At 40.8% G+C, this 21,643-nt stretch overlaps 2 protein-coding genes across 5 annotated transcripts; one reads left to right on the top strand and one right to left on the bottom strand.

Moving 5' to 3' along the window:
• Positions 1-83: 83 nt before the first annotated feature.
• slc67a2 (solute carrier family 67 member 2) lies at positions 84-7,927 on the top strand. Of its 3 annotated transcripts, none has more exons than XM_084908219.1 (6): positions 84-292; positions 1,403-1,490; positions 2,914-2,957; positions 3,843-3,967; positions 5,227-5,405; positions 5,491-7,927. In XM_084908219.1, exons 1-6 carry the CDS (start codon positions 206-208, stop codon positions 6,363-6,365), a joined length of 1,398 nt encoding a protein of 465 aa, XP_084764345.1. In that variant the 5' UTR covers positions 84-205; the 3' UTR covers positions 6,366-7,927. The 3 variants fall into 3 exon arrangements, with proteins under 3 accessions (XP_084764345.1, XP_084764346.1, XP_084764344.1); XM_084908220.1 differs by having other exon boundaries at positions 88-292; positions 3,838-3,967; XM_084908218.1 differs by having other exon boundaries at positions 89-292; positions 3,838-3,967; positions 5,196-5,405.
• Positions 7,928-7,967: 40 nt separating this feature from the next.
• Positions 7,968-20,895, bottom strand: slc9a2 (solute carrier family 9 member 2). 2 transcript variants are annotated; one of them, XM_084908217.1, is made up of 14 exons: positions 20,800-20,895; positions 20,511-20,695; positions 20,214-20,428; positions 19,881-20,129; positions 18,310-18,560; positions 17,981-18,198; positions 17,344-17,543; positions 15,539-15,628; positions 15,391-15,461; positions 12,988-13,155; positions 12,790-12,895; positions 11,016-11,132; positions 10,682-10,769; positions 7,968-9,015 (listed from the first exon to the last, which is right to left on the bottom strand). In XM_084908217.1, the coding sequence occupies exons 2-14, from the start codon at positions 20,581-20,583 to the stop codon at positions 8,597-8,599; spliced, it is 2,265 nt and encodes a 754-aa protein (XP_084764343.1). In that variant the 5' UTR covers positions 20,584-20,695; positions 20,800-20,895; the 3' UTR covers positions 7,968-8,596. The 2 variants fall into 2 exon arrangements, with proteins under 2 accessions (XP_084764343.1, XP_084764342.1); XM_084908216.1 differs by having other exon boundaries at positions 20,511-20,887.
• Between the last annotated feature and the right edge of the window lie 748 nt (positions 20,896-21,643).

Raw genomic sequence — 21,643 nt, 5'->3', positions numbered from 1 at the left:
TTAAAAAGTCAAGTTTATCGTAGGTCGAAAACTCGATAGTCTTGTTTACAGACAACCAGCTTTCACATCGGATACGTTTTCTCACACAGATAAAACCCGGAAGCTTGCGATCACCCCGTCCTTATGAGACCACCGCTTCTGTTTGGATAATTAGAGCGGATGAGCGCTTCCGCCTTGGCTGTAGCCGTGCTGTCAAAGCGGGAGGATGATCAACCAGAAATGTAGCACTTTATTACTGAAAGACAGAAGACGGAGGAGGATTATAAAATGTATCTATGTGGTGGGCTTCATGGTGAGTGCCTCACTGAGAGATGACCCCACTCAGTTCGGTGTTTTTTTTTTTAGGTGTGCTGTTTCCTAGTCATGCTTTCGCAACTCAGGTATGATGATGTAAAACATGCTGGGGCTTTTTAATCCCTTCCTTTTCATATTTAAAACTCTGTATAATGCCTACTTGTTGTTTTTTGTTATTTTAGCAAAAAAAATAGAATACATTTAGACATTTATTATTTATACAAATAATAAAAGGAAAAAGTTCAAGGAAGTTGCAAGCTAAAATGAGTTTTCCAACATGCAAATAATAAACCTGAGCTCTTTAACCTGAATCAAACTCTCACAATAGCCCTTATTACGCGTCATATTTGTCCCGTACTGAAAAATTAACTTCTGCACCACGTTTATAATTTTTGAAGCCCAAAGAAAGGAAACTCTAGAGCTTCTGCATTTAGTTGCTTTGACTGGATGTGAATGTATTAAGCACAGTGTCGGTCCAAAGTCTGTTTATACAGCATTAGACTCAGCACGACTGTGGTGTTCTTGGAAATCCTTGCTGGAGACAGCTGCCATGTATCTACAAGACCTTTTATAATAACCATTGTAATGCTTGGCTACTAAAAGAAATTAAGATGAAGGTATTTCCTAATGTTTTTGGCGTTACCTCTTCAAAGCATCGCCGTCAGTACTGTAATGCAAAGTTGATCTACAAGTCTAGATCATTCTAAAGGTGTTATTTTAAGAGCTCGCCTGTAGTCGTGCCTTAGAGAAATAACTTTGTCATACCTAGCTAAACAAGCATCCAATTAGAGATGACTAGAGGGATCCAGTCAGCTCAGATTTTTTTGGCACTGTGCAGCACTGGCACAGTAAAGCTACTGAAGGTTAAGTAATTTCTGTAATGGACTGGGTCAGGAACACTGTATGAGCTGCTGTGTGACTTCAATCAAGATTTTGGCTCAGAGAGCTGCTCTGATCTCAGCAGTGCAGGAAAAACAGGATGAGCAACAACTCTATGTGGCTGCTGAATCTGGCCACAGACTCTCCCTGCTGTATGCTGGACACCATGTTTGATTTGCACGTTCCCGTCGGCCTCACTCCACCTTTGTTCCTCCATATTTCTTTACAGGACTTGTTTGGGGTGAGCATGATCATCCCACTGCTGAGCCATCACGTGAAGGCTCTTGGAGCAAGTCCCACTGTGGCCGGTATTGTAGGTATGTTGTTTCCGCAATACATAACATACATTTGTTTAAATTATGCAGCTGGTGTACTGCAAGCACCAACCTTACAGTGACACAAAAGTGAATAAATCTACAGCAGACTGGAAGGCTGTGGAGACTACAAGTGACAAAACAATCAAACAAACACTCTCAATAATATATTGTTTAATCCTCACTTCTGCACACTGTATGCACAATATAATATGGGAATGTCCCAGTGCCATGTTCTGTGATTATTTTTATTGTTATACATCAATTGAATAATAGTTTTTTAGCAGTATGTCAGGACCTTGTGTTGTTGAAAGATGAGCCGAATAATAATAGCCATAGTCATCAGGCCCCTTATTAGGTGCACTTTTCTACTACCCTTCAGAAGTGCCTTAATTCTTCGTGACACAGATTCAACAGCAGCTGAAAACATTCCTCAGAGATTTTGGTCTGTCTTGGCACAATACACCAAAATCTGCACATCTGTGCTGTGAATGTCCCGTTCCACCACAAAGGTGCTCTATTGGATTCAGATCTGGTGACTGTGGAGGTCATTTGAGAGCACTGAACTCATTGCTATGTTTAAGAAACCAGTTTTAGATGATTTGAACTTCATGACGTGGTGTGTTATCCACCACCACCTGAACTGTTGTTCAATTTTGAGGACCCGTGCAAAATGTTACCCTGGTTTTCTATTCTTAGCTGACAGCAGTGGTACCTAGTGTGATCTTCTGCTGCTGTAGCCTATCTGCTTCAACTTCGCTTAAAGTCTTATGCATTCAGAAATGCTCTTCAGCATAGCTTGGTTATAACGAGTGGTTATTTAGTATCAGGTTGAACCAGTCTGGCTATTCTCCTCTGACAGACAGACGGGGTGTAAAGACATTTTCACCCAAAGAACTTCTGCTCACTCGATATTTTCTTTTTCGGCCCATCCTCTGTAAACCCTCAAGACAGTTGCCACATTCTAAGTCACTTAAATCACCTTTTCTGGTGCTCAGTTTGAACTTCAGCAGGTCATCTTGACCATGTCTACATGCCTTTGAGTTGCTGCCATGAGTTTGGCTGATTAGATATTTGCTAGTAAGTAGACATACCTAATAAAGTTGCCAGTGCAGTAGTGTTTATACAGAGTGATTTACTGTAAAGACATACCCTGACTCTGGGCCTTCCTCTGCACAGCTGTGATGTCGCTGTGCCAAATATGCTGCAGATATCACTGGATTCAGAGTCGCTATGCTGGGGAAAACTCTGACACAATATTTCTAAATTTCCCCATGTGTCACTGTCTGCTTTTGTTTTTTAAAAAAGAAGTTATGTCTAGTATCTGCAAAAAGTGGCATTAGACTCACTGGATCTCAGCGCGTGCGATGTATGCTCTGTGTTTTTTATATTTGAAATGTAAACTTAAGCAAATCTTCTGTTGCAGGATCTACGTATGGGATCTTGCAGCTTTTCTCGAGCACTATAGTTGTAAGTACTAACTCTGCAACCATTTTGGTCGAGACATTCTTTGCCATCCCTGGAATTTCATGAAAACAATAAACACTGTCTGTTTTAGGTCACACAATGCACCCAGTCTCCATCCCTTCATACACACAAGACACTCCTACTTAGCCCCAGTTGTACAGATTTATATACACACAGAAATAGATTTTTACCCTTTTTCTCCACTGCTAATTGAATACTGGGGGAGAGACTTTGTTTTATCTGTGCAGTCCTTTGGGTGCCATGATGAAAAATCAAATCAGAACCACATTCAAATGCCACACAATAAGCGTCGTATCTGAAGTTGGATACGCAGCTTTCCCGCCCATCCAAAGGTCTTGAAATTGGTTTAAATTCTCGGGGGTCATGGGACAAATTAAACAGATAAGGAGTCATCTGTTAGTTCCTGTATTCAGACCGGCTGATTCCTGATAAATGTAGGGATATGTGAACAGCTGGGTCTCTATGATAATCCCACCCATCTCAACTGGCCCTAATTGTGTTATTTCATCAGATGCTTGTATGCGTGTGTGAGAGAGGGCGAGAATCTAATAAAGACTTGTGTGACAGCCTCGATGGAGGAAATGCAGCGTTTTAGGATATTTCTCGAGTCAGCTGATCTTTCAGACTAATCTCAGATCAGAAACAGAATTTAATTTGGTATATTTTTGTCTGCTTTCTGTTTGTCTCGGTTTTTCAGTATTTGTCATGAATCTTCGAGCAATTTAGCATCAACTCCCTCTTTTCAGATGTTTGGCAGGGCTGTGGAAATATCCGTCATCTCACCGCTGAAAATGAGTTCAGGAATTATAAACGTTTACATTTTTTCTGTGGTTGTGTTTCATTTCCTCTGTGTGATTGGCAGGGCAGCTGGAGCGACGTGGTGGGTCGGAGGTACTCTCTGCTGACCTGCCTGCTGCTCAGCGCTCTAGGCTACGGCCTGCTGGGGATGTCCACCAGCATCGCTTTGTTTGTACTTGCTCGGATACCTGTGGGTAAGTCGGAAACCTCAAAGGGGCGCATCACTGATGTTTATCAGCTAAGTCACATATCCATACCTTAGAAAAGGATTTATCTCATACCTTTTTTCCCTCAATGAATAAAAACTGCATTTCACATTTACTGGGGTTATCTTTGTCTAATATTAAACTGTGTTTGATAGGGGCGGGGGGAAAAATCGATACTGTGTAGTGTTGTGATATTTTGTTTGCTAATAATGTATCGATACAGGGACAGCAGAAATCGATATTTTGTTGCAAAAAAAAGTTTTTGTGGACTGGAACATGCTCTGACTTCAGAGCATGTTGATCAGCTCCTTTTTCTGAGCAAGAATCCTTCACTGTCCAAATGTGTTTAACTTTTTTTTTTGGCAGCAAGCTTACTGTTTACTTATTTTAATTTAAGACATGTTTTATTTTAATTAAGTTTAAAACTTTTTTATTTAATGTAAAATTATATTTTGTTTTAATTTACTTTCAAATTCTTCAGTTGCTGAATGGGCTGCATGGTTTTCATAAGTTGCATAGTTCAGAATAGCTATAATTGTACCAGATGGTTGCGTTCAGTTAAGTTGGACTAGACTGTAATACAAACCGTTCAGTTTGTCAACAGTAAAACTGACTGAAATGAGAGAAAGACGGAGTGCGAGACTTTGATATTAGATAAAATGAATATTGATAAAGTTTACCTTTATGTACAGAATCTGAATATCGCAAAATATTTTAAAAAATTGCAATAATATCGTATCGTGGGATGTATGGTGATTCCCACCTCTAGTGTTTGATGATCTGAAACATGTAAGTGTGACAAATATGCAGGAGGCAGGAAGGGGTGAAGTACTTTTTCACAGCTCTACATAACATGCCTGAGGTTTTGTTTTGCTTTTTTCTTCATATAATCTCCAGTGTCTCCTGCATTGAAGGATATTTATCAGCATCCTTCCACTGACCAAGCTTTAAAGCTTCATGTTATGAACTCAAACCTACCTTATACTCAGAAATATAAATGCTTAGCAGCTTTTTTTGTTTGCTTAGTTTCATTAGAAAACAGCAGGGGCTCTCTGCACCTTGGTTTCAGCACATTTTATCACGTCCACTTACCTATATTAGATATAATCCGATTAATAAATTAATCTTAGATTAAGTATTAACAGTTGTGTGGCTTGAGAGCCTTTTAAGTAGACTGTTATTCTGCTGCCTCTTCTCAGTGTGTCTTCTGTTTCAGGGTTGTTCAAGCACTCACTCTCCATCTGCAGAGCTCTGCTGTCTGACCTGGTGTCTGCTTCAGAGCGCCCTCTAGTGATGGGACATTTCAATGCAGCCTCCAGCGTGGGCTTCATCCTGGGCCCTGTGGTGGGTGGCTACCTAACTGAGCATGAAGGAGGCTTTTATACATCCTCTTTTACTTGTGCAGCCATCTTCATTATTAATGCTGGTGAGTTGGAAAATGAGATTAATAAACTGAGTTCATGAAGGTAAAAATTAAAATGTATGTCAATACAGCGTGTCTGTCATTGCAGGCCTCGTATGGATGATACCACAGAGTGAGACTCTGGCTGACCGTAATGACACTGTCTGCAGAAACGACACGAGTACAGGGTATCACGAAAACCACTTTAGTAAATCTGTACAGAATGGTTCTCATACAAATAGCCACCACCCATTGCTGACAGCAGAGACGCAGCAAGAGTCTACATCTCCTGGAAAGCATCAAGGTGGTTTCAGGTGGAGGGATGTGTCTTTTCTTCAGCCAGTCTGGAAACAGCTATCCTTAGTAGGCTCCAGGATCCACACAGTGGCCTCATCTGACATGTGGGACCTCTTCCTTGTGCGTCTTCTGATGGCCATAGCTATCATGCTCTACTACAGTAACTTTTCTCTGGCCATGGAGGAGCGCTTTTCACTCAAACCAAAAATGACCGGTTACCTGATCAGCTACAGCAGCACTCTAGGGGCCCTGGCTGGGTTCCTGGTGGGGCCAGTCACGCAGCTGTATAAGAACAACATGCCCGCTTTACTGCTTCATTCGACGGTGCTCACCTGTACGCTTATTTTCCTCTATGCTGCTGCGCCGAATGTTTGGCAGGTGCTGCTCACCTCCACCTTCTTTGCCATTTCTACCACTATCGGACGGACATGTATCACAGATTTGGAGCTGCAGAGGGGCGGGGTCCAGGCCAGCGGGACTCTGATTGGAGCCGGGCAGTCAGTTACAGCTGTGGGTCGAATCCTGGCTCCTCTCCTGTCTGGTTTGGCGCAAGAGTTCAGCCCTTGCGGCCCCCCAAGTCTAGGAGTGGTGCTGGCCCTCGCAGCTGTGGCTTTACTACTCATCAGAATCCCCAAATGGGACGCGAGGGAGATGACAAAAACAGCCAAACTCAGAAACTCTAAATGAATTTTGAAATCACAAAGAAGTGCTCTTAATTGCAGGAGACCAGCTGGGACAATGAACAGCAGACTCCTCGAGGGAACGGTGAAGCCAACTCGAACGTGTTATTCTTAAACAGGATAGCCCTTCTGTTGGTGCGATGACATCACAGGGTGGAAATATTGTGACGTTTCAATCACACCAGCACTGAAGTCTTCGTCTCGGGGACAGGTGAATCAAAAGTCACATGCACTGTAGGAATGAAGACGCGGCTGCAAAATGCTGACGTTTGACAGCAACCTTTGGGCACAAACTACTGGATTATGACTGTATTTTTATGACTTTGTTTTTAATGAAGTTTTGTAACCACTGCAATTTAGCTGGAGTTGATGAAAGCAGGTCTGCACTACATGCCCGAAGAGGAGGGTGATTTAATTGAAATAATACTTAATTCATTAAATAAAAATTAAAAAGATGACTATCAAAGGCAGGCTATTACAATTTTGGTATGAGTTAGATTTTTACACATTTTACCTCAATGGGTTTTTTTGTTTTTTATTCTAATGCAAAGTATCCGAAATGGTCGTTATAGCAGTATCTGATCTAATGTTCCTCTTTGACTGATCATAAAGAATAGAGATTTGTTAATTTACCTAATTAGAGGCTTAAATGTGTATTTGTTATTCACTGTTTTTAAGTTTTATAACATTATTTTGAACACCTGTTTACTTGCATCACCAGAGCCAGAGAGGTGTAATATGAAGTGAGATGAAACACATAACTCACTATGGTGTTAGAGTTTTAAAGTTTTATATGTCACAATTCTTTTATTTACAGCATGTTGTAAGTGCAAATTTTCAGCTGTGCAAATATGCGTTATATGTGCAAGCCGTTACTAGGGGCACAAATTAAGCCCAGCTGTAAAAATAACAGCAGAGCCAATCGTGCATTGCAATGTCAACCTTTTTATACTTGGTTTTAATCTATTTAGTCTCTTTTACTCTCTCACGCACACAGAACAAGGTTACCTGTTCAATCAATAAACTGAAAAGTTTCACAGTTCTAATGTGCAGCCATCACTTTAGATATGAGAGTGCACTCAACATTAAAATAATTAACTAGAATTAAAATGTGTACTCTACCACTCTCTGCACTAAATAAGCAGATTTTCTGCAGCATTCATTTCCTGTCTTGTCTTTCACTTTTACATGTTGGTATTGTTTATAGATTTTTCATCACTAGTCAGTCATCATCTGATGTCGTTTCTGGTTGGAGTAGGTGGCGCTCACAGGGATCCTGTTGTGTGGGATGAGTGTCATGTGACATGTGAAACGTCCCTTTTTATGTAACTGCACACGGAGCCTGAAGCAGAAAGTCCGACTTGGCAGACAAAGTTAATAACCGCCATCATAGGTTTTGTCAAGCCAGCTAACTCAGAGAAAGCCTGGCTGTGTTGAACTTCCTTCATAGTACACCTCTCTGGAACAATCGGAAACGCTCTCTTATATATTTATCTCTTGGCTCCATGAAGGACCTGCCACACTAAGGCCCAAAAAACTGTTACAGCAAATAAACAGTTTGTACTTTTGTGTCTGTCTCCTGAATTGTATTTTTAACCATATTAAAAGCATTCACTTTTAATATCTGACATTTTATTCAGTGTCACAAACCTTAAAACTTATCAGAAGAACTTTCAACAAAGAACATTTATTACAGAATAAAGGAAAGCAGCTGGGCCAGAGGGACTATCATTGTCAGGCATTCAAAAAGTACTTTGTACTGCGCAGCAACAGCTTGTTTGACTAAAAAACATTTATATACACACAAAATGTACATCTTCAGTCATGTGACTATCACACAAGACAGACAATAAAATACAAAAAACTATCCTATTTTACACAAAGGGCAAATGTATAATAACATAGTTTAATTAACCTCACCTTCCACATTTAAAAACTCCTACATGAAGAAAAAAAGACATTTAAAATTATTTTCTAAGACTAGTTAAAATAAGTACATGTGTAAAAAGTCTCACAGTTTATTTACAGTACAGTTGCTACAGTTCACTGTGCTTCTGAGGAGTGTGACACTGAAGCGTTAGTCCATTTTGGCTCATTTTGAAGACCGCTTTACCTCTAGTGAGTAATGAAGACACTTTCAATGTTATTCTAAATGGCTTTAAAGTTATTTGAGCTTACAGTCATAAGCAGAAACTTCCAGCTGCTTGATTAGGTGAAGACAGTCCAGCTGCAACACTTTTATTTCTTCTTGGGGTTCCACTGAGGCCGCCTGAGCAGAGGGTTTCGAGCCGTGGTCTCTCTGGGCTCTGCCGCCCAGCCTGGCGCTGGAGACGAAGGCTGACGCTGCCCCACCTGCTCTGCGCCGTCTTCTTCGTGAACATTTCTTAAGTCGTCCACCGAACTGTTGTTATCATCAAATGAGGAATTTAAGCGGCGAGGACGAGGCACGCGGGAATCACTGTAGGAGGAGTTTGTCCTGAACACACCCTGCCCCGTACTGCTGCTCTCTTCATTCAGAACATCAGTAGATGGTACTTCTTCCAGAGTGCCCAGCCTGTGCAGAGGCATCATGGCTTTGGAGGAGGAGGAGCGTGCGGGCTTGCCAAACCGGGAGCGTTGAGATGGGTAGGCAACTTCTGATAGGGTCTCATGATCATCTGGGATGAGATTGAAAACAAAAAATAAAATGGTAAGGTACACTCATACTAACACGCTCACTATGATAACATGGTTATGTTTAACTACTATACCAACAACTTGTCAAGTAGAATCAATCACAAAGTACAGGTAAGGTCAATGTCCTAAACCTTACCTGTGCTGATTCACAAATCAGATGCTGACCTGATCGTGGAGCTAAACATTTCATGGCAATGCGTTTGCACTCGCATCATAAATGTTGACCTCATAGTGGTGTTGGACAAGAGCCGGTTAATGATCTGAGTCTATACGCCTCATGAGGAAGGCAAAACAGTTCAAGTTTTGTTGTCCACGAATAATGTGGGTAAATTATTCATCCATTTTCATTCATCTGGTTGAAGCCCATTTCTGCGACCATCATAGAGCTAACCCATGAGGATAAACAGCCACACACACTCACATCTATTCCTACAGTCAATTTAGGATCACAGATAAGTCCTCAAAAAGCTTTGCTGCTTGAATTGAACCCTAACATAAGGAAAAAGGCTTCAGTGCTTTTTAATCGTTTCCTTTAGCAGAGGATGCACTGAACCATCCTTTATGAAAGGAAGGTGAAATGATGCCATCCTACAAATTCTAGCAATACACAAACCAGCCACTCAAGAAACCAACAAAGTGGTACAAATCATTCAAATGAGCATTACAAGTGCTTTGTTCTAGCTGCCATTGTTCGGATGGACAAATTATAGTTTTGTTACTGTGTGGGTTACACAATGCTTATTATTAGTTGTTGTTTCCAGTATTTTGTACTATGCTTATTTGTTGTCTGTTGTGTTTGCACTGAGAGTGTGCATAGTAGGATGGATGGCTTGCTGCAGAACAAATCTAACCACAAGTACAAACTAACCTGAACCTGTTTTCAATTTCATGCCATAACCTGCTGGTAAAAACTGGACATTTTGAAGAACAGCCTCTTAAAGCTGCTGGTGAACCACGAACGTTACGCTTCTGTGATAAAATCTAGTTGTCAAGCTGCTGTCTTGAATGTAGATTTATATCTACAAGCTCTCCCTTTTGGTTCATTCTTATATGTGCAAATCGCTCTGTTTTGGGGAGGGGGTTTCTGTTTTTTCAGGAGACACATACTGTGACATTAATGAGACTGACAAAGTCTTATTAATAGTTTTGGGGATGGTTTTCTGATACCGGGGAGATAATTTACTAGCTTGGACCACGTCCTCATTTATATTTGACTCCCTTTCTAGTAGATAATGGCAGATAGCGTAAGCAAGAATCGAGGCAGCGGTTTTGGGGAGGTCTCGGAGGGGGACTGGCGGCAGCTTCCGGGCCAGACAGATCTCCGTGTATTAATGAGAGGGAGATGAACTGAAAAAGGAAGAGTGGGACAAGAAAATGAAAACAGCTTGTAGTGCAGGGGTTTCATATACAGACAGAATTGTAAAGGGAGTCCCGCTCCTAAGATTCAGATTAATTATCGACAAAGCACTTCATTTGTTCTGTGCACACTGCTGAGAAAAGACAATTCATTTCAGTTCTGATGAATTAAGGCTCGAATCAGGTTGAAAAATTCCAAACTTTGTAAGGAAGTGACGTTTTCATCATTTATTCTCATTTATATGAAGGGTAAGGTTGTGTTAAGGGATTTCAAAGATAATCTCAGTTTACCTGTGTAGTGCCACCTCGCAGCATCAAATCTTGACTCCAGACTCTTTCCAGCAGGAAGCGAGAAATACTTGTGTGTCCTGGGCACGTTCTAAGAATAACAATGGGAAAAAAAACTTGATGAAAAGTGATGAGAACATTTAATCTAGTGTTTGAATTTCATGTGTTTGCAGGTCAAGAGATGATCAGCTCAAAAAGAACATTTTTAATGTGACTGTTATTTGCCCAAAGTACTTCTAATTAAGACCCTGGGGATGTACCTAAATCCCAACCCACGCTCCCAACAAAATAAATAATTAATTAAAATAATACAAATAAATTGGGCAAGGTAGCTTACCGATGACTGAAAACTACGAGGTCGGAGGCTTCGTCGAATGGTGGCATGGCGCCTGATCAGTATCTCTCTGGTCTGGCTGTCATTGGGCAGAGCATGTTTTCCTCTGTATGCCACCGTCTAAGTCCAAATACATAAATTAATTGTCTAATTACAAATAACAGAAGGTCAGAGAACCACACACGGAAAACACACAGTGAAGACATAGACTTAAAAACTCCATAAACAAAATCCATGACCGCTGTCAATGCCAGGGACTTGGGACAACAGAGGTTCCCACGAATGGACGGTTCAGACGCTCTTAGTGGGGACTGCACTGTTTAAAGCTCAGATTACGCCACCAAAACTGGAAACAACTGTTTGAGGCAGGGGTAGGTGTCTGTATGTGGACTGCTACCTTAACCTGTTCCATGCAGTAAACCCACCCCTGGTTCTGACCTGCAGCCATTAGTTAAACCAAAAACAAACACAACTGCCTTTAAAACCCTCCAAAGGTCACCACTGTGTTTTATAAAGAGGTCGCATGACAATATTATGGGCCTGTATGATGTCACCAGAGGCCAACACGGTTTACAGTTAGCATTTTTATCAAATATAATGCATTTTAAAAATAAATTAATAGTGACACGGTGATGTCAGTTTTGTGTGAAAGAATCACAAATATGTGGAAAAAAAGACTTGAAACAAGGAGCTATTAAGGCAATGTGATAAACTGTGAAACCACAGAAGAAACTCCATTAAAGCATCAAAGAGTCTGTTAAAAGGGTGATGTCATGCCACTAATGGAAAAGTACTGCTGGCCACTGCCTGTGGCTATGCAAAACAGCACCGAGTTTCACTTGTTGGGATTGTCGGTATGAGAAACAGAACAACATCGAGGGGTGCTTTTCTCGTTTGTGTCAAATTAACGGACATTTTTCAAACTTCATGTTTTTCAAGTAAAATGCAAAGAGCTGCACGTGGCATCATCTTTATCGGGGGTTTTAATCGTTTTTAAGCAGTTGAGCACGTGCAAAGCTGATGCTGAACTACGTTACCATGTATGCAAAACAAACAAAGGTTCAGGTTTCACACTTTTGAGATGTGCCGTCATCTGCCAAAAGTTGACAATGACAACGCTTAAAACGCAAATGGCAAACTTATACATTAAATTACATTTTCTACAAATAACCATTGATATAAAAAAAAACAAACCCAAAAAAAACGCTAACATCAAACTATGGTAGTAATAGTTTTTGTGTATTATTCATGTCAGTGTAGCTTGAAATTGCTCCATCGTTACTGAAGAGATCCATCACCAACTTCAGACTAAAGAAACGTTGATGTAAAAATGAATGACATGTACAGATCTTAACATTTCAAACTGCAAAAAGTATATCAGCAAAATGTAATAATTCAAATTAAGTAATTAAATAAATCAAAGATACAAAAATTGCTTTGTTGTAAAAAGGAAGCTTTTTATACATTATATATTATATTAACCTGTCTGGAATTTAAACAGCTTCTTCTGTTCTTCACCTCCTTCTGCTCAGCACTCAAACATGTCAAATATGACAGGTGCTTCCAACTAGTTTGCTGTTTTAATGAGTTTATTGTTTAACTATAGGTATAGTTTTTTTATTGTATAGGCCTTTAGTGTCATTTCAATAAAATGTTGCAGAGAATAAGCACAACATTTGCTCCAAAGTGAAAAGGAAGTGGAAGAACTACCACAGACAGACAAACTAAACAGAAACCAAAAAAAGAGCATACAGCAAAGATCCTTTCTTTATCTTACCCGCTCCCTGATCTTGTACATGTTCTTTGACAGGATGTCGTGGATGTTCCTCAGGTCAGCAGCCAGGAACTTTTTCTGGAGTTTAGAAGAGCTTTTCTTTTCCTCGCTTGATTTTAGAAAATAATAAGCAGTCATTAGTAGCTCTACATTTGGTCTTGACAGGTAGAGTGATGTGATGAGTACAAAAATCATACGTACGAGAGGGAGACGATGGAAGGAGCAGCGCTGATGTCTCCGGACGCCGTGTCCAGGATTTCCATGGCATTCTGCAGCTCTAGCTTTTTATAGAGCGCCACAATACTGGACTCTGCTCTGCTGTCTCGGATGAGGATCTTACGCAGGATTCTGTTGTTAAACTTCATAAACCTGACATTGAGAGAAAGAAGAATTTCACGGACGGTTTTTATATAGTTTTTGGTGTTTTCATGCAAGTTGTGGACAACAAGAAAAATAAGGCATTACCGGCTTTATTATTTAAAACACTCAGCTTTGAAATTTGCATATCAGTCAAACTGTCAAAACCGCTAAATTTGTGTAGGCATGTAATGTAAATAATCTTTTGTGAATTATGAGGTATGTTTTATCGGTATATGTGCTGCTACTGGACTTTCCCAGCATCCCATCAACACATTTGAGTTACTGTATTTTCAGCCAGTTGCAGATAATTATGCCTAATTATGTATTCTAAGTTTGACATCAGCATCCTGCTGAACTGCCTGAAAGATAAAGTATTAATATGAATAACCTTCCGAAAGCCCTTTTTTGCTGATCAGTTGCTAAGTATGCATGAAAGCATTAGTCAATAGTAAAAACAAGTTGACATACAGGGAGTGCAGAATTATTAGGCAAATGAGTATTTTGTCCACATCATCCTCTTCATGCATGTTGTCTTACTCCAAGCTGTATAGGCTCGAAAGCCTACTACCAATTAAGCATATTAGGTGATGTGCATCTCTGTAATGAGAAGGGGTGTGGTCTAATGACATCAACACCCTATATCAGGTGTGCATAATTATTAGGCAACTTCCTTTCCTTTGGCAAAATGGGTCAAAAGAAAGACTTGACAGGCTCAGAAAAGTCAAAAATAGTGAGATATCTTGCAGAGGGATGCAGCAATCTCAAAATTGCAAAGCTTCTGAAGCGTGATCATCGAACAATCAAGCGTTTCATTCAAAATAGTCAACAGGGTCGCAAGAAGCGTGTGGAAAAACCAAGGCGCAAAATAACTGCCCATGAACTGAGAAAAGTCAAGCGTGCAGCTGCCAAGATGCCACTTGCCACCAGTTTGGCCATATTTCAGAGCTGCAACATCACTGGAGTGCCCAAAAGCACAAGGTGTGCAATACTCAGAGACATGGCCAAGGTAAGAAAGGCTGAAAGACGACCACCACTGAACAAGACACACAAGCTGAAACGTCAAGACTGGGCCAAGAAATATCTCAAGACTGATTTTTCTAAGGTTTTATGGACTGATGAAATGAGAGTGAGTCTTGATGGGCCAGATGGATGGGCCCGTGGCTGGATTGGTAAAGGGCAGAGAGCTCCAGTCCGACTCAGACGCCAGCAAGGTGGAGGTGGAGTACTGGTTTGGGCTGGTATCATCAAAGATGAGCTTGTGGGGCCTTTTCGGGTTGAGGATGGAGTCAAGCTCAACTCCCAGTCCTACTGCCAGTTTCTGGAAGACACCTTCTTCAAGCAGTGGTACAGGAAGAAGTCTGCATCCTTCAAGAAAAACATGATTTTCATGCAGGACAATGCTCCATCACACGCGTCCAAGTACTCCACAGCGTGGCTGGCAAGAAAGGGTATAAAAGAAGAAAAACTAATGACATGGCCTCCTTGTTCACCTGATCTGAACCCCATTGAGAACCTGTGGTCCATCATCAAATGTGAGATTTACAAGGAGGGAAAACAGTACACCTCTCTGAACAGTGTCTGGGAGGCTGTGGTTGCTGCTGCACGCAATGTTGATGGTGAACAGATCAAAACACTGACAGAATCCATGGATGGCAGGCTTTTGAGTGTCCTTGCAAAGAAAGGTGGCTATATTGGTCGCTGATTTGTTTTTGTTTTGTTTTTGAATGTCAGAAACGTATATTTGTGAATGTGGAGATGTTATATTGGTTTCACTGGTAAAAATCAATAATTGAAATGGGTATATATTTGTTTTTTGTTAAGTTGCCTAATAATTATGCACAGTAATAGTCACCTGCACACACAGATATCCCCCTAAAATAGCTAAAACTAAAAACAAACTAAAAACTACTTCCAAAAACATTCAGCTTTGATATTAATGAGTTTTGTGGGTTCATTGAGAACATGGTTGTTGTTCAATAATAAAATTATTCCTCAAAAATACAACTTGCCTAATAATTCTGCACTCCCTGTATAGAATTTTTGCAAATCAGATGGACTCAAACTTTCGCATACAGTGTTTGTGGCATAAAAGAACAGTGGTAACAAGAAGCAGGAATGAGGAGGGTTTGTTTTATTGTTGTTACTGTGAATCATACAGTATTATTCACTACTCATTAGATGCGATGAGCAATATCTGCTAATTTACTGACAAAAGATTAAACCGCGACGCCAAAAAAATCTTACTTGTCCTTCCAGTAGAAGCGGCTCCACTGCCCACAGAGATCCTCTATGCCTGCCATTGTATGCTCCATGAGCTGCGAGCAAAGCGCGATCTGTCAGCACCGTGCGCAGAAATGTACTGTCCGATACATGCATGCAGTCTGTGACTTACCCTGCAGTGAATCTCTACATTAATGGTTTCAAGGTTGCGGTTTGTTCTTCGGACATTGATGAACTCAATCAGAGGTCGGATACTGATGCCCTGTGGGGAAGAGGGGAAAAAGAAAAACACAAATTACTTCGAACACTAGAGTTGTAGATACAGTTGTGGTCAGAAGTTCATATACTCATCATAGACATGAATGTTATGGTAATTTGGGGATTTTAATAATTTCTTTTCCCAGGGTTACCCATACATGGATACACACCCTTTGAAAAACAAGAAATTAGTTATTAACTACAACTTGTAGTTGTAGCTACAGCTACAAGTTAGAAACGTCTCTCATTTCTAAAAAGCAGCAGATTAAAGTTAAGTCAAGTTATTCACATGTGTCACAGCTTTGACGAGGTCTGGAAGAAGACCCAAACTGTCATCCTCAGATGAGATGAAATTAATTAGGATGTTCAGGAACAACCACTGAGGCTCAAGCCTGCCATGAAATGAAAACGGCTGTAACATCAGCATCACTCTCTACAGTGAAGGAAGTTTTGCGTTGAGACACAATGAGAGCTGACCGATAAAAAAAAAGCCCCTACTCCAAAATCAACACCTTCAAGTTTGACTGATAGTTAAAAATCCCTCCAGAAGGCCAAATGGCTCCTGGACAAGTGTTTGGCCACAGTGACAAGAGGCATGTTTGGACAAGTAAAGCACTGGCTTCCAAACATAGGAACACTGTACTAGCTGTCAAGCATGGTGGTGGTAGCATCATGCTCTGGGGCTGTTTCACTGCCAGTGGTTCCGGTACACTGCACAAAGTGGCTGGACTAAGAAAGGAGGACTACCTCCAAATTCTTCAACCTCAGCTCAAATCAACAGATGGTTGAAACTTGGACACAACTGGGTTTCATAACAGGAAAATGATGCCAAACAGACATCAAAACAGGTTTTGGATGGATCGATAAAGGAGGCTAACGGGCTTTCCGGAATAGTCTCCTCAAAGCTCAGACCTCAACCCTATTGATAGTTTGTGGACTACACTTAAAAGCCGGGTCTGTGCAACAATTTAAATGATCTCTACCAGCTCTGCCAAGAAGAGTGATCAAATATCCAGCTAGAATTGTTGATGGCTACCAAAAGTGGCCGACGTACAACTTTGTAATGGGCATTTAAATATTAGTGAGGGTGTATGTATATACCTGAGCATGTATGCGCCTGTGCTGATTAGAAAAAATCCTAAATAAATTCAAACTTGTGCAGCCAATCCTTTTTATTGTTTGTTTGTTTAAGTCAATAAAGATGTATGCTGTACAATCATTCCACCCTGGAAAAAGAAGAGTTCAAAGAAATCAATAAATGCCCAAAATTATAATGACATTCATGCTAAGAGACACAGTTTAGAACCAAAGTAATTTCACCTCATTTTAGTAGCCATGAGGTTGAACTTTGTAAAATGTCTTTTTTGGAAGGTAAAAGTTCAGATGCATACATGCATTTTATATATCATACAATAAATGTTCTGTATGTCTTCTCTAAGGATAACAGTGTATATGATTAGAAATTAAAAGCTTGAGTTTATCAGTGTATATAATACATATAATTTTGAATCGGGTCTCAGTTTGTTTGTTTTTTTAACTGGACAAAAATAAATGACACCAAACAGCTCACCAAGATTCTGTCTCACTCCTAAATGTGATTTTAAAGAAAAAAATCGTTTTCTATCTTATTCCACTGCAAGGACAAAAGAAATAACACCTTCATTCAAGTTATTCAGAGTATACAGACTTAAAAATATACCTACACAGATGTTCCCTTACCTGAAGAAAGACGGTGAAGAGGATAACTGCAATGGTGGCAGTGACAAAAAGCTGCTTGCGGCCAATGGTATCAGGAAGCGTGAAGGCAAGGGCGAAAGAAACTGCACCTCGCAGACCTCCATATGCGAGACCAAACTGATCTTTCATGTTGAATGGGATGGTGCGGAAAGGGTTAATGATCTGAGTCAACACCAAGATACCTGAGAGGGAGAGGCAAGAAAATATCACAGGTTTCATTATCAACAAGTTTAAAGCTGCTCTGCATATTATATTATGTTGCCAAAAATTCTGTTTGTAGAGATAAATCAGCAGAGAAGTCTGGACATTTCCTTTCAGATTTAACAAGCGTTTTGACAACATTAAGCTCTCAGTTTTTGACTAAAGTTTTGGTGGACTGAGAAGACATACTGGGCTCAATATTGGTTGGCTATTCAACATTAAAAGATTACCTATGTCAGTTTTACATTCACAGCTTATTTTCTTAGCAGCACTTTCTGTCTTCCTTGCATTTCTTTGCACATTTCAGTGTTTGCACTTGTAGCAGCAGTAGCTCTCAGCCTTTGCTCCACTAGATAACCGCAGTCAAACAAAAACCTGAGCTTTAACATGACACAGATAACGCCGGTCATTTCCTTACCCAGACCTCTCCATACAAAAGCAAACAGCAGCGTGAAGAGGATGTAGCCCCAGTTCCACTCATGGTCAGTTGTGATGGTGACGACCCCTAAGAAGAAGAAGATGAGCGTCTCCGAGATAGAGGCAACCATCTTAATCACGTGTCTGATGGTTGTGCAGGAACGCTGGGAAACGTTTTCCTCGACGTAGTACTTCATGGTGAGGGCACAGGTTATAATGCTGCAGAAGCACATGGGCACAGAGGGTTTGTGGGGAGTATTTGGGTAAACTTTGTGTTATTCTTCTTTCTTTCTTTTTTTTAATTCTGTAAATGTTATAAAACCAACTCACGCCATGATGGATGAGATGGCAAACAGCTCTGCCACCAGATAGGCCAGGTAGCTGTACATGAATACGAAGAGTGGCTCGATTTCTCGGACCTTGGAGGTGAATCTTGTGGTGAAGGCTGCCACAAAGCCGAACAGGATGCCAAATGCCATCCCACCGAGCCCCACAATGAAGAACCTCGCCACTCCAATGAACACATCCACCGGCTCCACCACCGGCATTTCCGCAACAAAGCTGAACATGTTGTACAACACCTAAAAAATTAATAAATAAATATGCACACTTTCTTTCTTTTTTGCACCTATGCACCATATCCCACATATGCTAGTCAGAGGTCAGGTGTGGTGTCAGGCGCTGTGGCCTCTAATGACGCCTTTCCAGATAAGAGTGATTTACTGGAAATATTTACTCTGCATTGTTTGCAACTTGATCAGAGTTCACCAAACATACTGACTGAGTCATGGAAAAGGTGCATTAGGTAAAGTACCCAGCTTTGTTCCTCCTTAATCTGCCATTCCAGCCTGGGCAGTATGAAGCTTTTGCCACATGAAAACACGTGACTAACATCGACTCGCATGAACCCGATGGCGCATTTAGCCACACCATTTCACTGCATTTCTCAAAACTGAGTACTTTAAACTTTAAATGCATGACGTGTACCAAAACTGGATAAAAAAAAGTGATCATCGTGTGCAGATAATTAATGACTTAAATGCAAGATGAAGTGGAAAAAGTTCTCCTAGACCATCAGATCCAGTTCAAGACAGAGACAATAAAGATTCTTTGCACATAGAAAAGCCACCACTAACAAAGAGGCTCACACATAGGCCTGTCTGTAAAAGATTAGTTCTGAGATTAACAAGGTCAGACTATTGTTCTGTTTGGGAGAAAACATTAACAGCAAATGAAGTTTTGTTTGCTTCTTATGGCTGTGGGAGTCTTTCCTCTGAGTTTATTAAATCCCTGAGTTTGTGGACAAACTACATGTGGACAAACCCACACAAACAAATGTAACTGCGACCAGAAACTGGTTTGACAGCATCTGAGCAAACGGACTCAATTGTGCTTTATAGACACATTTGTTTCATGTGTATAACATTCCCTTAGTTCAGTTTTTCCTCCCTGAGTAATTTCTCTGTTTAGAAATCTTGCCAGCACACAGACGGTTCTCTCCCACACATTCTGTCCTTGTACATGCAACCCGGGGAAGAGACGGGAAAACACAAATATGACCAGTATTTCATGAAACCTGAGCTTATTGTAATAGTCATGAAATTAAATGCCTAACCATGTCTGTAAATGGTGGGTGGTGGTTGAAATGGTCTCCACAGGAAACTACATGTATGAGACTGTGACATAGAGGGAAATGGAAAAAAATATTCTTAAATCAGTGTAAAATGCAAAATATATACTCTTTGTGGAGCACATGCAGATGAGTAAACTGCACTGCCATGCTGGGTACCTGGCTGTGTATTTGTCACTGGAACAAAACAATTGACACACAAGAAGAGTTTTCAATTGCCCCTTGCTCACAGTCAAGTGTTTTAATAACAAATAGCAGTCCGCTCACTCACCACAGTGACAGCATCATTGAAGAGGCACTCTCCGAACACTACGATGTAGAGCTGCTCGTTCACAGACACGTCCTCAAACACGTTCAGCACAGCCACGGGGTCCACGGCCGAGATGATGGCAGAGAACAGCAGGTTCTCCTGGAGGTTGATGTCTTGCACGCCAAAGGCCGGAATCTGGCATATGGCGAACAGAGAGATGCCGATGCCAATGCTGTTCCACAGCGTCCCCACCACGGCGAACCAGAACACCTGCATGAAAACAGCAACAAAACTGTCAAAGTTGAGCAGGAAGCTAACCAGAGTTAGAGAAACAGTGCCTGATTTGAAACGAACCGTGCCAATGTTCTCAAAGAAAGGCCTGGTGGGCATGAAGTAGCCTGACTCCAGGACAATTAGGGGCAGCATGTAGAGGAAGAAGACATTACTGGTGAGCACAGCGGGGGGCTCCTCGTGAACAGAGTGCATGATAGCGCCCACTATCAGGCCGATGCTGATGAGAAGGCACGACTCAGGCACCCAGATGGTGATCTTGTGGTACACATGAAAACCTGAAAAGAGGAGGAAAAAAGGTCACAGTGAGCAGCAAGATGAGAAACCACACCTGTTGGCACATATGGGACTGTTACTCACCAATTTTTGCAAAAGAAGCCAGCAGCACCCAAAGAGTAATTTCAAAGGGAATCTGGATTCTTGGATAATTCATTGTAAACACGGGTAAATTATTTTTCTGGTCCTCTGGATAAGTCTGGACTCCATCATTAGGCTTAACCGATGGCAAAATCGTGGCTGCAATTGGTTTAGAAGGTATTTCGCCTCTGGAGCCATGCAGAAGAATTAAAATCATGCAAATAAACAGCAGAGTCCCAGCTTGTCTGATAAAAACTAAATTCATAGTGCAAAAATTAAGTAATAGTCTCACAGTAATCCAAACTGGCGTGAATATGAACGCTGTTAAGATTCAATAACTCTAACCAACTTCACAAAAGTTGGCCCCGGATGATCGAGTCTTCTTCACAGTGTCGGACTACGACACACCTGCGATCTACCTGAGTCCACGAGTTTCGATACTCATTGGGTGAGACCACGAGCTCTGTTCTGATTGGGCGTCACCTGAGGTAGATAAAAAAGGTGGGACGAGGCGTTTCTGTGCCATTCAGGGGCCAGTGGCGAGTTTCGGTGACAGAAGTTTCAGCTTTCACGTGTAAATCACGTGTAAATTGTCGCTTATAAATGACAAATAACAAAGGTTTATGGGTACACTCAAGTCATCACAGGAAAAAAGAAAGATCACAACACCCCTCATGATTCCTTCTATTGCAAAATGTTTTTTTTTCATAAATTAACATTTAATTGCATTATTTGATCATTAAAAAAAGAATGAATGGTGCCACCATATATATATATATATATATATATATATATATCCTGCAGAGGAAACGGATTTGAATGACACCGAAGGACTCACTGAATTTAATTTAGAGGGATAGTTTAAAGATTGTTTAAAGAAAACGTGACCAATTTTTTTGTTAGTTAATCATCAAAAACATTATTTGGGATTGTTTTGTGTACAGCTGTGAGATGCAGTTCATGGATGTCCTGACTGGCAGCAGCTTCATTTCTCAGGATGACATTGATCTCAAGATCACTGCCAATGGAGTAAAACTGTCCCTGGATAGAAAAACACAGAGAAACTCTGACAGAACGCACAACAAAAAGGGAAAAGGCAGCCAACGTCTAAAAGAGAGCTTTGGATGTCTTTTAAC

The sequence above is a fragment of the Perissodus microlepis genome, chromosome 16, assembly GCF_051167445.1.
Source record: "Perissodus microlepis isolate ML-2025 ecotype Zambia chromosome 16, ASM5116744v1, whole genome shotgun sequence".
In the NCBI taxonomy this organism is placed as follows: Eukaryota; Metazoa; Chordata; class Actinopteri; order Cichliformes; family Cichlidae; genus Perissodus; species Perissodus microlepis.
The sequence above is the reverse complement of the archived record's forward strand: the minus strand, read 5'-3'. Positions and strand labels throughout refer to the sequence as shown.